General features: G+C 36.5%; 1 protein-coding gene across 1 annotated transcript in view; it reads right to left on the bottom strand.

The window, feature by feature from the left end:
* The window catches only part of C5 (complement C5), a 104,083-nt gene that overhangs the window by 73,098 nt on the left and 13,082 nt on the right, over window positions 1-17,903 (bottom strand). The window contains exons 2-7 of the mRNA XM_019648268.1: window positions 14,793-14,985; window positions 12,358-12,514; window positions 8,547-8,617; window positions 5,566-5,657; window positions 3,470-3,552; window positions 1,030-1,120 (exon numbers count right to left, since the gene is read on the bottom strand). Of these exons, the coding sequence (XP_019503813.1) occupies window positions 1,030-1,120; window positions 3,470-3,552; window positions 5,566-5,657; window positions 8,547-8,617; window positions 12,358-12,514; window positions 14,793-14,985 (687 nt within the window). The remainder of the gene's footprint in view (window positions 1-1,029; window positions 1,121-3,469; window positions 3,553-5,565; window positions 5,658-8,546; window positions 8,618-12,357; window positions 12,515-14,792; window positions 14,986-17,903) is intronic.

Raw genomic sequence — 17,903 nt, forward strand, 5'->3', positions numbered from 1 at the left:
AGCTAATATAACTAAAGAGAGTGCTTTGAAAAGTACCTGACACATATAGTTATGTAAATTGGTTATAACTATTAGTGACTACAATATGTCATCATTTTTAAATGACCTAAACTTTTGCGGTAGATTGCTTGCAAAACTATCTCCCCATGTATCCATCATCTTTGCAGCTCCTTGCATGAAAAGGACATGAAAGGAGTTATTTCCTCTGGACTGGTCTTGAAACTTGCTTTGGACAAAAGAATGTGGTGGAAGTGATGTGGTGCTAGTCCCTAGCTTAGGCCTCAGGAGGGGTATTATGCTTTCATATTTTCTCTTCAAGCATTGCTGCTGCTATAGGCTAGCCTGCTGGATGATGAGAGATACACATGGTCCCACCAACCTTGTAGCTTCAGTCAACTGTCAGCCAACTGCCAGACATGTGAATAAGACCTCTCTAGACCAGCTAGCGCCCAGCTGACCTGCTAAATGACTGCAGGCACATGGGCAAGCCACGCTGAGATCAGCCTCGCCCAGGTCAGCAGAAGTGCCCAGATGACTTATAAATGGTCATGGTTTTAAGGCATTGAGTCTTGAACTAGTTATGCAATACTAGTTGGCTGATTAAGCCATTAAAAAATGATAAGGAGTAAAGGTTTCATATCTCCGTCCCAATATCCCAAGTCATGTTGGTTCCTAAACACACACATGAACTTAATTTTTTTAGTATTTTTTTGTTGGTGAATAACCAACAAAGCTAAAATCAGAACCAGCTCACATCAGAATGAGCAAATAAACTATAGGCATGATGTCTACTCAATCAGCCAATCCCAAAGTCATGGTAGACATTACCAACAAATCAAAGATCTCAGCAATACCTAAGTGTATTAAATCAACACGTTATATACCTTAAACTTGCATAATGTTACATATCAATTATAGCTCAACAAAGCTGGGGGAAAAAAATCACAGCTCTCACTTTGGGCAACTATCACCAACCAGAGTTGGCGCTCAATTTAGGTGAATGCTATGAAAAAAAAAAAACTTTCTTACCTTGCTTTTATAGTAATTTCAAAATTATTGAAGTCCTTATGGCCAATGAAACTGTTTTCTGGTTCTACTGAGACGGAAAAATGTGGCAACACTGAAAATAAAAACAGAGGCAATATTACCACTTAGAGTAGCTTTCTTTCTGGTATCGTTGATGTTCTCACATCAACACAACATCCATGTGGTCATCGTCAACATTTTCAACCATGACGATGATGATGACAACATCTCTGGGAAGGCTCCCATTCCACCAATCAGAGGTCAGTCCAGTTCTATGTATGAGAAGCTTTGCTTACACTTTGATTGCAGCATTTATTATAGGCAATTGTTTATTTCCTTGACTAGAGTATGAGTTCCTTGAAAACAAAAAAAGACTATTCTCTATTTATCTTTGTGTGTCTATCCCCCACCCTTCTCCTAAGTCTTAAACATAGCAAATGTTGAACAGATATTTATTAAATTGAAAATAGAAAAGGAAAATTCTTGCTTATTTAACTTTTTCCATTTTTTGTCTAATAAAGTCCATCCAGTCCTCAAGTTCCAGCATAAAATTCTAACTTGAGTCAAGAAGAGAGCACTTACAATTAGCTACAGAAAGAACATCCCTGCAAAATTAAAAATTAGGGCAGGAAGGAAGGAGTTTTTTGTTGTTGTTGTTTTTTGTTTTTTTCCTTCTCTCTCTTTGGTATCTTGATTGCCCAAGAGAAAACAATTTCACCTGTCAAAATGGCACTGTCTTCTCTTTATACTAACTCAGACCACGTACCAGGGCTTATGGATTCTAATTCTATTAACCTGCACAACAGTTAACAGAAAATTGGGTGATCGAGTGATCCTGATATTGTGGACAAAGACTGGCACACGTGTGTAAGTGAGATAGTTGGCTTCAGAAGTGTTTTCTAAATGGTGAAGGCTAGAAGTAAAAGAGCAACGCAATTTGCTGCTCTGGGCTACATTCCTATGTTATCAAAGATCCAGGCAAGTGTGTTCTCTCCAGGATATGAGGTGCTGGGAAATATTTCATCCTTTCATCTACCTACTTGCCACATAGCAGGATCACTCCTGTCAACCAGTGAACAAGACAGACACAAACCCTGTCCTTAATGAACTCACAGTCAAGCAGGGAAGATAGGCCTGAGCAAAACATTACCCAGATAAACACCCGAACCACAGCTACAAAAACTGATAGGAAGTAGTACAGAGAATCCTACTCGGGAAAGAGAATTCAGGGAAAGCTTCCCTGAATAAATGGCTTTTCAGCTGGGACTTGAAAGGTGAGTAGGAATTGGCTAGGTGATGAGGGAGCGGGAAAGTGTTCAAAACAGATGGAACATCATGTGCAGAGTCACCACTGCTGGAGGGAAGAGTGGTATAATATGAGGTTGAAGAGAAGGTAGGCTACTGCCTGCTCAAAATAAGGATTTTTTCTTTTCATTATAAAAGGAATGCACAGCTATTGGGGACTTTTCAATAGTGAAGTAACACGATGAGATTTACATTTCAAGGTTCTTCCAGCTAATGCCAAGTGAGAATAGTTTGGAAGGAGAGAGAGCAGTTAGGAGGCGTTTGCAGTAATCCAGGAGGGAGCCTGGTGATGAATCGATGAGGGTGGCTACAGATAAAAAGAGGTGGGTGAATTCTACATACATACAGGAAACAGCAAAAAACACTTGGAGGAAGGGAGATTGGTTGGAATTATATGTATTGAGAGCCTATGATCTTTAAAGTTGAGTTTCATTGCAACAAATTTATTGTGCCACTTTTATTTGCTAATTATTAAAATTTGTATATTTATTCTCCATATTAGGAGTCTCCTGGGGGGAGGGAGTTAAAAAATGACTTCAAGCAGAAGAAAGTTAAATTTGATATCAGAGCACACAAATACTCTAGTAAACAATTATAAGACATGTAGAGATTAAGCTGTTTATATATTATTAATCCATTAATATAATTTATTGCAAAATAAGTATATCTTTAATTTCCAAATAAATATATTAAGGACCAGAAAGGAAATAGTTCTGGACTGGGGTAAGGAAATCCAATTATTGTCCTTTATTCTGTCCCTAATTGCTTGTAATGAGTTTAGTAAATCATCTGTTAGTCTTACTAGATTCCACTCACCTCATCGTTGATTATGTTTCTCTTAAAATCATAATTCTGAAAAAGGACCTTAACTACTCAAGCTCCTCAGGGGGTTAGGTCTGTGATGAGGAACACAGATCCAGAGAAGTTGGTGTGCTTATTCAAGGTTAAGAGCATGCTGGAACTAAAGTCTAGGCATTCAGACGATCACCCCCACCCCAAACCCTCCACCAGTACTTCTAACCATACCAGCAGGTTGCCTCATCTTCAGGGAGTAATTTTGCATTAAGTTCATTAATAAAAAGAATTACTGCAGAAGCACTAACTCTTTATAGGTAAACTTTTAATTGTCAGAAATTACCATATTCTTTAACTTCAAAATATGCAGTTCCACTTGTTGAAAAGTCCTCTTTATATTTAGCTTTAATTGTCCACACACCATACCTGTGGAAGTAAAATATTTAAAATTACAGAAGTCATCAAATATCTCTAATTCACCCAGAGGAAATCCAATCAATTCCTGTTTCAAGGAGAGAAAGGTAAGTAAAGGTGTATATGGCCTAAGTAATATATTTTATTTGCCAGACATTTTTAAGCAATAAACAGAAATAACTGAGTGTTTTCAGGATAATAGAAATTGTGTAGTAATTAGTTTTTCATATGTTGTGTTGTTTTTTCAGGTATTTTATCTTAACATTATTAATAGTTTTGATTTGAAGAGCTTATGATACTTGAGAAATTACTTGATCCTGGAGCTTAAATATACTAGTATAATATTAAAATCCACTTTATAGTAGGAAATTTGTAATAATGTCTCTAGAAACATATAACACAGGTCATGCCCACCCAGATGATAAAATTCACACTTCACATAAAAGTGTGGAGACAAAGGCTGTGGACATAAAAGGTTAGAGACAAAGTATGGTTTGTTTAAAGAGGGAAATGACTTGGGTTTAATTAACAACCTTCAGTCAAAAATATTTATTGAGCACTGAATTAAGCACTGGAGATAAAAAATGAACAAGATAAAAGAGTCCCTGTCTTCACAGAGTTAATAGTCCAGTCCATGGGAGTTCAAATTTTTACTTTTCCATTACTAGCAGATTGGATTTGGGAAAGTTGGTTAACCTCATTTGTGAAATGGGAAAAATAATATCTACCTCGAATATTGATTATGCAATCAATAAATTTAATATTATCATCATTAATTTAATGACTATCATGTGCCTGTTATGTTGAAGAGCTGGAGAGATAGAGACAGCAAGAATATAAACATGACCAGACTTCAAGGAGTTTACAGTCTACGGGGGAATAAAAAAGCAATTAAATAATAATTGCAAAATTGAGATAAGTGCCATGAAGAAAATAAAAAGAGAATAAAAGGGAAAGAGGGACTATATTAGATCATGTGTCCAGGGATAACCTCTTTGAAAAGGTTGTATTTACACTGTGTCCTACAGAATGGGAAGAAGCCAGTCTGGTGAAGAGAAACGTGAGGCACATTCTAAGCATAGGGGACAACATGTTCAAAGGTACTGGGGCAGGAAAGTACTGGCCATGAGAGGTTACCAGGGCTGACACGTAATCTGTCACAGAGCAAATGATACAGATGAAGATGGAGAAATGATAGTCGTTATAAAATAGGTTTAATTCTGTGCTATAGACCACGTAATATTTTAAAGTATACAATTTAAAAATTATCCAAATTATTTAAATCCCCCAATTTCATCCAAATTTTTAGATAATGTTTAGTACAGTGAAGTAACTGAAAACTCCCTTCTAGAGGACAAAGCAAAAATGACACTAAAAATTTTTGCTCTAAAGTTGTACAGTAGTCATTTGTAGGTACACTTATCTTATTTGTCCTACTCTAAGTTCCTGAAGGTAGGGACTATGAGTTCTTCATTGTTATTTTGCATTTCTTATTCTCATTGTACTTTGCATACACCAGGAATGTGTTTACTGAACAGTTATTACATTGGATTGTATTTAAACATATTATTAAATCCTTTAACATGAGGCCAAATGGAAGAAATGGCTCTGAGAACACCCTCCCTCTTGAAATCTGCCTTCTAATAGTCTGTGCAGCGAAGCCTACAGAGGACCAATATTTTTATAACTCTCAGAGCAAGGTATGGTACCACACCAGCCTTTTAGACTGATGGTTTTGATGGGGGAAAAAAGCATGGGGACTATTTCTGCCTCTTCCAAATTTTAATTTCTATATGTAATGAGGATTGGTGAGAAGTATTGGGATGGTTTGTTTTTGGTTTTGTTTTGCCAGAAACTGAGCCTAGCCTCTCATTAGTCTTTGAAAGACTGCATAACCTCCTTTCTTTCACACTGACACCCTTTGTTAACACTAGGTGGCTCCATTTGACTAGTGATCTGCCTCACAACTGAAAGTTCCAGATCTGCTTTTTAGACAAAATTTTACTAACAAATAATTTAAAATACTTAGGGTTAGCTGGAATCTTGAAATCAGGAAAAGAGATAATTCCAGTATAATCACTTTCTTCTACCATGTCAACTTCTGATCCTTGGGGATCCTTTGAATAAAAACAAACATCAAAGCACATAAACCGCATTAAAAAATGAACTGATTATGATATATTATTTCATATATTATCTTTGATCTACAGAAATATTTACTAACAAATATCCATGTCTTCAATTTAAATATGAAGGAGGAAGATCATTTAAATGTTGTAGAAGGCAAATATGCTCATTTAAGCCACTTTGCCTCCCTAATTTTGGATCCCGCCTCCATCTCCTGCCCATCCCCTATCCCCCCAAAAGTATAAACCTGCCTTCAGGCATCCTAGCCTCAGTTATCTAGAAGAGACACAATTCTCTATTGTATAACTGAAAAAAGAGGTGAACAATAACTGATGTTATAATTAACCAAATGTAAACTTACAGGCTTTATAGATAACAGAATCTACATTTCATATCTGTTCATGTGAAGTTTTCCAAAGCAAATATACTATAAATATGTTAATTAGCTAGACATTTTATAACTGTGCAGCATGGACATTTTGAGCTTGATAAATCATTCAAAACGGTTAAACAAACTTTAAAGTTTTCATAAAGCTTCCCCATAAACTTCCTTTATGTGTGGGTTTGAAAATTAGTGAAACAAGTTTTTTTTTACTTTTTTGGACTACATGTAGAGGTTCATTTTGTCCTTAACCCAGAAATTTACTACCTTGTGCCATAACTGTAGTTCATGGTCAGGATTTTAAGATATTTTTTTCTTGCGTTTCAAAGATCCATTTTGAACATTAGAATCATAGCTAAATGTCTTCTGGGTTGTTCTCTCTCCCTGCAGCCGACTGTGCACAGCGCTTCTAAGACGATCTCTCTGGAGAAGTGTCTCTTTTCAGGATACTTCCTGCATGCTGAGTCCCCACTGCTCTGGGATCAGATTCCTCAATCCTGTTTTCCTGGGGCAGCTCTTACATGGGATGACTAGCATCCATTTTTCTTTGTGTGGTCCAGGATTCTGTATCACTCACATTCAACCACAGAGAAGGGCAGGAGGTGGGACAAAGAGCATCTGTCCACATCCTCCAGCATTTTCTGACAGAAAAAGGGCGTTTGAGCTGACACTGCCTCTCCTTAGTTCTCTTCTAGACTTTCTACATCAGCCAGCCAGTTTATTTATTATCCTCATTTCTTATTTCTTCCTGCCACCATAGTTAAACTCACGCTCTATGTTACATGGGAAATTCTTCATTATTTTTAGAAAACCTATGGCTACTCCTTTCTTTAAGACTCAGCTCAAGTTTTCCTTTACCCATTCTATTCCTGAAAAGATTGCATCAGCCCTCATTCTCACTACTGTTTTGTCTTTCCTCTGAGCTCGTGTCATTTGTCCTGCTGTTTGGTTTGGTTTATACTTAATATGGTTTTGTTCTCTGATATCTATTTATGTGTATCTATTCTCCTAAACTCAAATCTTGGGTTCCCAAGGAAAAGGCTTACAGCTCCTGGACCCCTGCTTCAGACAATTCAGCTTATGCAGACCCATGGTTGTAAACTGGCAAATTCACACTGGACTCTGACATGTGTTGTGACTTCTGGTAAAGCACCTTCTTCATTTCTATCATTGCCATTCTTACTTGCTTCCTCTCCTCACTCCCTAGTTCAGGCAGCCTGAGAGGCCTTTCTCTGCATTCCTTCTGCGTCCAGTATCACAACGCCTCTCTCTGCTTCTGGATTTCTGCAGCAGGCCAGGGGGGGCTTTCCCTTATCCACACTCTTTCACATCCACCGTAGCAGTGCTCATGGCTACAGACTCCTTTCCGTCTTTTGTCTTAGTTCCCTGTAACAAATCTACAGGGGCTCCCTACAACCTGCCACTCGAAGTCTTAACTTCTAGGTCTGGTCTAACTTCCAAATCTTATGTACTCTTCTGTTCCCAGGCATGCCACTGCTCTTGAATCAGACTGCTTTCTTTCTTTCCTGTCCCTCTCACTTCTGACTTGCTGCTCTGTCATTCCTTTTCTAACAATTCTCCTGCTTCTTCTCCACATATCTCAATTCTACTCATGGTTCCAGGCCCCGTTCCAATCTCACTTCTTCCTTGGAGTGTCCCTTGGATCTCTTTGAATTCCTGGCATTTACAGTCTATATATCAATAGCTATCAACCACAATCTTGAAACATGCTGATGTTTCAGTAATTTATTAAAAATAGTCAGATATTAAAGTTTGTAAAGGTTTATGGTTATTCTAAGTTACAAAGGATTCAGTTATCCTATACATCACTCTTTTTCACTTGTGTTTTGTTTTTTCATTTTTTGTTTTTCAGTAGGAGAAAAGGTGCTGCAGCCTATAGTGAAGGACCATTACTAACATACCTACTGTTAACAAGTGAACAGTTATTTCCCCATAAACGTTTTGAAGGGTTGTGACACAAACTGGGTAAGACCATGGGAGTTTATTATTGCACAAGTTCATATCATCTATTATGTGTGTAACGGATGATAAAAGGTTGATAACTGCTCATCTTTATGTCATGGTTTAGTACTATTTTTCACATGGGTTAGTATGTTAGTAAACTTTAAGTTCCTTAAGTGTAAGTACCACAAATTGCAATTCTTTATCTTGAATTGTACAAATAAAAAAATCTCATACGTAATAGATATTCAATTTCTCAGTGATTAATGATGTCCTTTAAGAAAGAAATCATGAAGGATGTATTTAAATGATTTAGTTCAAAATCATAAGTTGTTGAGATTTAATTTTCATGAGCTTTTTACACATGTTTATTGTAGAGGCATAATAGACCTACAATGTTATACTAGCAGAAAGTGTTCAATCACCATTTACTGATCATTGAACGAGTTAGTGTGGTGTTAGGACAGGGACATTAAATAATGTATCTTGTCCTGAACATGAGTTAAAATATTATTTAAATAAATGACATACTTACTATGAAAGTTAAGACAGTTTCTCTCTTGGCTGGCATCAAGTCATCATTTAGTGAATAAACTCTAACCTTTACTGTAAGAATAATTGATATAATCAAAAAGTCTGCTAAACACAAGGTGATTTTTACTTTTTACATAATCATCTTTAAAAGAGATGAGTCTCATTAAAGAAAATCAATACACAGTCAATACACCAAAATCCATATTTAAAAGAAAGAAAAAGTTAGTTTGCAGATATATACATTCCTAAAGATTTTTTTCTTTTAAAGATAATCCTTTTGGATTCCTTTAAAGAGCTACTTCTAGTGAATTTAAAGTACGGTTCATTTCATTAAAATATACTTATATACGACTTTTTTGGAACACATATAGAGTACAAAATTAGGTCTATCTGTAATTAGGTCATTGTTTGTCAAGAATTTCATAGTAGCAAAATAGTAATGTCTACCATATGGTTGTATGGGAGTATAATATTTTGTCTCATATTAGAGTTGAAGATTTTAATGGAACATTAGGTAGTTTGACTCAGACATTATACACTCTTACAACAAGGCCCCACATGATCTCTTATTGTTGCCAAAGGCATCTTTCAATTGTATGGTTTTGCTAAACTTATTGAGCCAGATCCTACAATTGTTCTCTCATTAGTAAACGAATAATGTCAGAGGCTGGATAACGATTAGTTCTCTTCCCTTTCTTTCTGTCAGTTAATAGGTCTCCACCTTTTAAACAAATGCATCTGCTTAGCTTTTAACTCACAGTTGCTTGAGACATGCTTATCTAGTTCCAATGACATATTGTAATTTCTCTTGGGTTTTACTGATGCTCAAATCATTTCATGGCCCAAACTTCGCCCACAAAATAAAATTGAATGGCACCATAAAACTTTTAAAGAGTCAGTGTTATGCAAAGCTCTGCATAAGAAGTTACATGAAGCTCCCTAAAATCGGTTTCACTAAGACCATAAGATTAAAGTAAAATGTTCAGTAAATGCCCCACCACCACTCTGCGGTCCCCTTACCCTCACCCTTGTCTCCCACCTCCATTCCTCCCTCCTGCCTTATGAACACACCTGGTCCAAAACCACTGGGATGCTGCCGAGGCAGTATGCCACAAAAGCTCATGCCCTGGAGTTCAAAACTTTGCTTTCACTCCTGCCTCTGCTCCTTCCTAGTATGATCCTGAGTACAATACTTAATCCTTCTAAATCTTACTTCCCTCATCCGTCACACAGGGCTGCCAGTATCTGCTTCACAGTGTTGTGAGACCTAAGTGAGACAAAGCTTTTGCACAACCTGGCACATAGTAACTAATCACTAAATGTTTATTATTTTATTATAATGATTATTTCTATGACTACTATCTGTCTACTTCCTAACCAGTTTGTGTTTAGGTTACAAAATTGATCTTGTTTTCACAGCAATGGCATATTGAAGGCAAGCTCAATCCTTTTTGTGTGTGCCAAAGATATGGCTTATGAAGTTTTTTTAAAAAATGTATTGAGTGCCCTCTAGTGCAGGCACTTTGCTAGGCATGGAGATATGGTGATGAGACAAATCAGACATGGAAGTCTTCTAATGGAGTGAAGGAGAGAGGCAAACACATGATCACACAAGTACATGGAAAAATCCAGGGGTGCGAAGCACCACCAAGGACACTTCCTGGCTTTCTGGGAGTATAGTCAGGGAGGTCCAAGAAGGCTGCCATCTATGGGATGACATATAAGGGTTGAGGAGGAGTTAACAAGGCAAAGGAGTTAACATGAATGTACCAGGCAGAAGGACACAGGTCTTAATATGAATAGGAAAATGGTGTAAGAAAGCAACTGAAAAGAGGTGAATTGGGCTGGTGTCCACAGATGAGGGGGAGCATGGCGGGTGAGGAAGCGAAAGGGAAGGCAGGACACAGGCTGTGTGGAATTGAAGGATTTTGGTCAATATTCTGAAGTCCTTTATCCTATAAACCCTTGAAGACTTAAACCTTTATCTTAACAATGTTTATACTAAAAATCCCTCAAGGATCATCAGATTAAATATGTGGATCAGGACATTAAAACTGTAAATAGCAAGATTTAATCAATTTTAAAAGAATTACTTTGAATTAATTCCTTTTCTTCTGTGTACATAAGGCTTTGTGTGATTCCACAGATTAATTAATAATGGAAAACACTTTTCTAGTGCTTACTCTGTGTTAGGCACTGTTTTAAAATGTGCTTTGCGCATATGAATTCACTTAATTCTCACAACTCTATGAGGTAAGTTCTATTATTACCTCCATTTTAAAGATCAGGAAAGTGGAGCTCAGAGAGGTTGAGTAACTTGTGCAGGGCCACAGAGCTAGTAACAGCACAAGCTGGGATTTGAACCCAGAAAATTTGACTCCAGTGTCTGCTTAGATGAAACTAGAGGAAAGTTCTCTAGTTTTCCTCTATGACTAGAATAGATGAAGATACCACGTCTTCTTACAGTGAAGTCCTGATAGAGAAATAATAGATAAGGCTGTTCTTAAGGAAAGCTTTGATAGTTAAGAAAGGTCCCAGGCTTTGGGTATCAGACTACTTATTGGACAAAGACTGAAGACCCAAAGTGTCAGGTAGTGTCAATAGGACACAATCAATGAAGCACCCTCCAATGTAGAAAGGATATATTTGTTTCTGGGGCCCAAGCATTATGGGCAGAGACCCTCTTTGTATATCAAGTCATGTTCTTGGAGCCAAGAGATGAAGAGATGGTACTATTCTGGCAAAGATATTCTGCCAAGCCGAGAGCAATATCCCACCCTCTCTAGGTCTTTCCTCTCTGAGCTGATCATAACAGGTGCTCCTGCTGAAATGGTAGCAGTGTAGATTCATTTCACCCACTACTGTCATCATTATCATCCCCAACATTTAGCAAGTATGCACTGCGTGGAAAGTTTTTCAACAAAGCTGGCTGGTCCTGCCTCCCTTCCCCTGTCCTTCACTTTGATATCATTATCAAAACTCCATAAAATCCCTTCCCCACATATAATTAGTTGTCTCATAATTCCATCTCTGATGTGCTCAAAAGTCAATGAGGATGAGCAGGAGGGATGGAGAAATGGAACTTCGCAGACACGAATATATTCGGGTAGCATTCACACTTTTCTGTGTTTTATTTTTTGGTTCATTTGGGAATAAATCCAGTCACTTCTCAATCACAGAGTTTTGAGAGGCTATCCCTGCCCTTTCCCTCTCTGATAGAAGAGCCATGAATAGGAAACAATGTTCTAATAAGAACTTTCTTAGGTAGATCCCCTTAGACAAATAATATCCATATACTTCTGCAGTCTAGTTTATTCTTTGCAGAAACATCTGATACCCTAGAGTTGGATTTGTTTTCTGAATTTGAGGATTAGCTCCAAAGTAATAGAATTTTTTATGAATGTGGCTCTACAATACATTATTTTCCTGTTGCAAAAATTGTATTTGCTATTACATCTTATATTTGTTTAATAAATAAGATATAATACAACATTTCACAATTTTTAAAAAGCTTTTTTTGATATGGAAGTAACTGATGGGGCAGATAATGTAATTGTTGATTTTGCAATTTCCATATGAATTTAAAATGTATATTTAAAATCAAACTTAAACTTAAAATTAATTTCTATTTAATTGTTTCTTTAGCAATTTCCATATAAATTTAAAATGAAAATGGTATTTGTAAGTGCAAAAGTCACTGAAACTCTTTTAAACAAGTTGGAAACTCGTTTCCACTTAATTTAAAGTGTTAAAAAGCTCTACAATATGGTGTCAGTTGTCCTTCCCAGGGAAAGAAGCATCTTATACTCTACCTGACTGGTGTGGAGTGTAAACAGGTTTATCTGTATGAATGAAGAGAAATCCATTGTCATAGGTTATTGGTATTTTTTTTGACTTTGAGAAATGCTTTGATACAACTTCCAAATACACGTGTGGGTTTTGTCCTTGAGACAATTGTTTGGGTTGTATCTGTAACAGAAAATGTTGACAGAAAAGAGCATAATAATTTTAAGGTTATAAAACATGTTGACTTTCTTAACTACCACTATAATCTCATTAGAAGGAGAAATAAGTACGCGGTATATGTATTTAATCACTTAAAAAGTAGTAGAGGACCCAGGATAGTAAATCAATTTTGCCCAAAGCTCTTCAGTGTCAAATACCATAATCAAAATTTATCTTTAAGCAATTAAAAGTCTTTTTGGTTCTGTGTTTCCTAAATGTTGTACGCATTTAGTAAAACTATATGAACTATAGAAGCTCTCTTAACAAACTGTCTCTTCTTCAGCGTGCTGGATTAGCCCATGCTCTCCTCTGTTCAACATCCTGACTGATGTTAGGACACTTTGTATTATATCTGCATCCTCCTGCTCCCACCAGTTAAGCTGCACACTTTCCAATATTTGTAAGTAACTGTAATTATCCACTTTACATTGCATGATATGCAAATTTAATTTATAAAAATAAAGAAAAGTGCTTCTATGAAAACTTAGGCTTTGGACACATGGGATAAAAGTTAATCACTAACATCAACTGCTGTGGAACTGCATATGTGAGAGAACTGTAAAAGTTTGGAAAACATTAACAACCTATATAGATTTTGCACTCAGATTGCTTTGCAAGTGTCTTAAAGTTCTTTTTCCACTTCAAAGAAGCAGAAACTATAGAACAAAGATGGTTTGTTAAAGGTGTGACACATAACAAATAAGATTTGATGGCCCAATCAGTGGAACTTAAAGAAAAGACCTTGGCACATCAAACAAATGGCAAATAAAGACACATTATAATGTTAAGATAAAATTAAATGCTTAACACATGCATCGGTTTTTGTTTCCCCACGTTAATCTACTTTTCCAATTAACCATCTAAGTCAGTGTTGTTCAACATAACTTTCTGTAATGATGGAAATATCCTATGGCTGTGCTGCCCAATACAGTGGCCACCAGTCACATGTGGCTATTTGAGCGCTTGAAATGTGGCTAATGTGACAGGAAAATTTTTTATTTTTGTTAAATTTGATTGATTTAAATTTAAAGGTAACAGCCACATGTGGCTAGTGGCTACCTTGAATCACATCAGATAAGAGTGTTTCGTGAAAATAACACTTTTGGGAAATGAGTTTTAATTCTTAATAAACCTACTAAGTGTATTTACCAAGAACATTAATAAAAGAATTCCTGTATTTGGTTAGAGTGTATTTCCATCAGTGTTTCTCAAAATGGGCAATGTACATGTCCCTTTCAAAGGTCGAGAGGTTCTGGAGGATTCTCAATATTGGCTTTTAATTATTTATTATATAATAAAATTTTATTTTTATTACAATGTTACATAAATATGTGCAAACCTAAATAAAAGTAGGTATAATCTTACGTTTATGATTTTTATATAATCACAAAATCAAAACAAATTTATAAAATAAGTTCAAAATGCTAAAAATCAATATAATTATAATTTTAAGCTCTTTATAAAATTTTAATTCCTTTTTAAAGAAGTCACTTTTAAGAAACACGCATCTAAATGAACTCCAGAGCCCCTTCCAAGTCTAACAATCTTTGATTTTCTGGTTCTTGATTTTTGAATTTTTATTGGAATTTAAAGCAATATTTTGCTTATGTTTATTTACTTGGCTGAATAAATAGTAAATATGGAAAATGATTTTTAGTTATCAGAATTTTTAATAAGAATGAGTTGCAAGCACTTTTCTAACCAAGCTATACTACAATACCTTCTAGAAGAAAGAGTCATTTGATTAAGGTTGTTCTTTCTATTAACTACAGGCTGTCAATGAGAGTTATTCACTTCAGTAATCAATAATTTATTAGTTTTGGAAACTACAATTGTAGAGTATTGGAGTTTAACCATATAAATGTTCAATAGCATCTATGGGTTTCTGTAGGCAATGCATTACAGATCAATATTCATATTCATATTTCTCTATTTCTTTGTAATGATAATTTTCACAGCAAACAAGTATTTTCAATTCATTTCCAAATATTTTCACATTAGTACAATTTTATTTCTAGTAAGAATATTACAATTTACATGCATTGCTCAAAAAACAGACACAACTCTTCTATTTAGAATTTTCTGTTTCTTTTATATCATCATTAGTGACTGACATCATCTAATAATCACACAGAGATATAATGGTATAAATGATCAAATATCTGTGCTATCAATATTCAAATCTGTATGTTTCATTGAGATAATTCTGTATATATAAAGAAAATAAAGGATAAATACATACTGTTAAGATTGCAGAGTTTTGGAATTTATTTTCTGTGGATAAAGTAACATAGCCTGAAGCATAGTTAACATTTTTATCCGGATAACTCTTAATGGAAATTGTTGCATCAAATGCTTCAGTGTATCCATAAGCTTGAATTACAATATTTTCAGATGCTCCAACACGAAATACTTTTGGTGCTGAAATGACATACCTGTTGAAACAGTTAAAGAGAAGGATCAGTATCCCTATATGTCATATTTTGTTATACTTTTGATTTTTTTTAAAAGATTTTATTGGGGACTTGGGGGGAGGGTAACAGTGATGGGAAATCAGGGAAGGGGAATAGACAGATAGACAAATTGCTGTTTTGTTCTTCAGTCTAGTTGTGGAGGACGTTGCTTCACTGACTCATGTTGGTACGATCATTGTGCTCTTCCCGGGTGAGGCAATCGGTCGCCGGTCCTTGGTCGTTGGTCGGCCGCTCACAGCGGCTCCCGGTAGTTCACACTGGCTACCAGCCGCTCATGCTGGCTGCCAGCCACTCACGTAGCTCACAGCAGCCCACTGCAGCCCCACTGCAGCCTACGCCGTCGCAGGGGACTCACAGCAGCCCAGCTCCAGGTGGAGCCGTTGTTCATCATCTTAACTGTAGAGGGCGAGCGTCACTGGCCCGCAATGTGGGATCTGAACTGCAGCCCTGCTGCTCAGAGCTGGTACTCCCAAGCCAGCTCTTAACCAGCTGAGCCACTCAGCCGGCCCTACTTTTGATTTTTTTTCATCTCAGTTGAGAGATCCAATTTAAAATAGTCACATTTTCTCAACTTGAAAATGATATTTTTAAACTAAAATTTATTTGTGACCTATGATCACTTCAGCACAGTTTCCAAGAAGATATACCTTGGAATTAGGACTTGAAAAATAGAGCTGGAGATACAGATAACATTTAGAAAGGTTGTAATAGCACTTGCCTGGAGCTGCTGCAGCAAAGGAAGACTTTTAATGGTGTTGACTAGAACGTGAAAATAGGGTCAATAATTTTTCCCAGAGAAGGAAAAAACACCAGTGATTGGATTTCAGCTCTGCTATCTACTGGCTGAGTTACCTACCATAATAAAGTCACTACCCTGAGACTAAAATAATTTACTTGTGAAAATGCCACTTTCTTTACCAGGCTGGGGTAAGGATAAAATTAGAATATGTATATGAAAGCACCCTGCGTGCTTAGTACTCAATAAATGTTAAGATTCATTAATGAATCTAAATTTCACTAAACTCTTTGAAAGGAAGTAATCTTAGAAGTACTGCATTATACTAGTGAGTGGAGTTTTTAAAAGGATGGAATAAAAGGGGGAATGCATTTGAAAATGAAAGCGGTGATAGATGTCTTTGAAAAGCAATAATCACAATCACACAATAAAGATAGTAACAGTAAGCAAGTTCGTTGCCATATATGAGAGGCTGTAGAAGCACTTTACATATAACTCTTTTCATCTTTACAACAGGCCAATGACGGAGATACTATTGTTATCCTTATTTTACAAGTGATAAGAGGTTAATTTGACTAAAGTTACCTGGCCTATTAAGTGAATGAGGTAGGACTTTATATTCCGTTCTCTCTTGGTTATTACGTGTTCAATTGAGGTCAAAATTACAACCTGTGTTCACAACCATAGGCTGTTCCCTCAGTTTTGTTTTTCATGTGATTAATGTAAGAATGGAAATGAACCTATATAAGTTTTTGAAATAAAATTTTTTAAATGTGTAAATTTTTTCATTGTTTTATTAAAAGAAAACTTACACATACAAACGAAATTATTAATTATATATCACAAAGTATATAGTTTGACCAGTGAGAGCTACTTATGCTATAAAGGGAAAAAAATTCAACTTAGAAGGTCATAGTGACTGACTAATTCAAAAAGCCATATATTGACCGTCACCCCAACTTGCAGAACTATTGCAGGCTCCTGTCAACATTATGACATTTAAAAAGTCTTTTCAAATCACAAGTCTTGAGTAACAGTGAAATTAATTTGGAAGCAATTAAATCCTTTAAAGCATCTGGCAGTTCTACATGACAACTAATTTGGAACTATTTATAGCAAATTGTGAAAGAGAGGAAAGGATCTCCAGACTTCCAACCATCATCTGAATTCCCCATGTGCTTACTCAGGTACAGAGAAAATGAGAAAACTTCAGTTTTGATGATAATGAGGTACATTTACGGAAATCGTACAATGTGCCAGGCACTGTTTTAAGCACTTTATACGTATTGCTACAACCACTCTGTGAGAAAGGTGTTATTATTAACCCATTTTACAGGTGAGGAAACTGATTATTAACTTGCCCAAGGTCACACAGCTAATAAGTTATAGAATTAGGAATTGATCCTGAGCATACTGTTTTTCTGAATTAAAACTTGGAATTGCTGGGGCTGGCCGAGTCGCGCATTGGTTAAGAGTTTGCTTGGGAGCATGAGCTCTGAGCAGCAGGGCTGCTGGTTCGGATCCCACACTGCCCTATACAGCTAAAAATGGTGAACAACAGCTCGACCTGCAGCTGGGCTGCCGTGAGTTGCCAGCGACGGCATAGGCTGCAGTGGGGTTGCAGTGGGCTGCTGTAAGCTGCCATGAGTGACCGGCAGCCAGTGTGAGCGCCCGGCAGCATGAGCTGCCATGAGCTACCGTGAGCGGCCGTCCAATGCCTGGCGACTGATCTGCTTCAGCCTGGAAGAGTGCAATGATCACAATACCAACATAGGCCAGTGAAGTGGCATCCTCCACAACTAGACAGAAGAACCAAAGGGCAGCAACTTGTCTGTTCCTCTTCCCGGATTCCCCAATGTTGTTTCCTCCCCCAAATCCCCCAATAAAATCTTTAAAAAAACAAAACAAAAAAAACTTTGAACTGCTGTACTACACTGAATTGAGCGAGTTTTGCAAATCTAAGGCGGGAAAAGCTATTTTAATTTCAGTATTCTTAGAAATTTTATATTTTTCAGTTTAGTATTGTTTTAATTTTTTTTTTTTTAAGATTTTTACTGGGGAATTGGGGGAAGGGGAACAGACAAGTTGCTGTCGTTTTGTTCTTCAGTCTAGTTGTGGAGCACGTTGCTTCACTGGCCCAAGT

The sequence above is a fragment of the Hipposideros armiger genome, unplaced genomic scaffold (genome assembly GCF_001890085.2).
Source record: "Hipposideros armiger isolate ML-2016 unplaced genomic scaffold, ASM189008v1 scaffold_123, whole genome shotgun sequence".
Taxonomy (NCBI): Eukaryota; Metazoa; Chordata; class Mammalia; order Chiroptera; family Hipposideridae; genus Hipposideros; species Hipposideros armiger.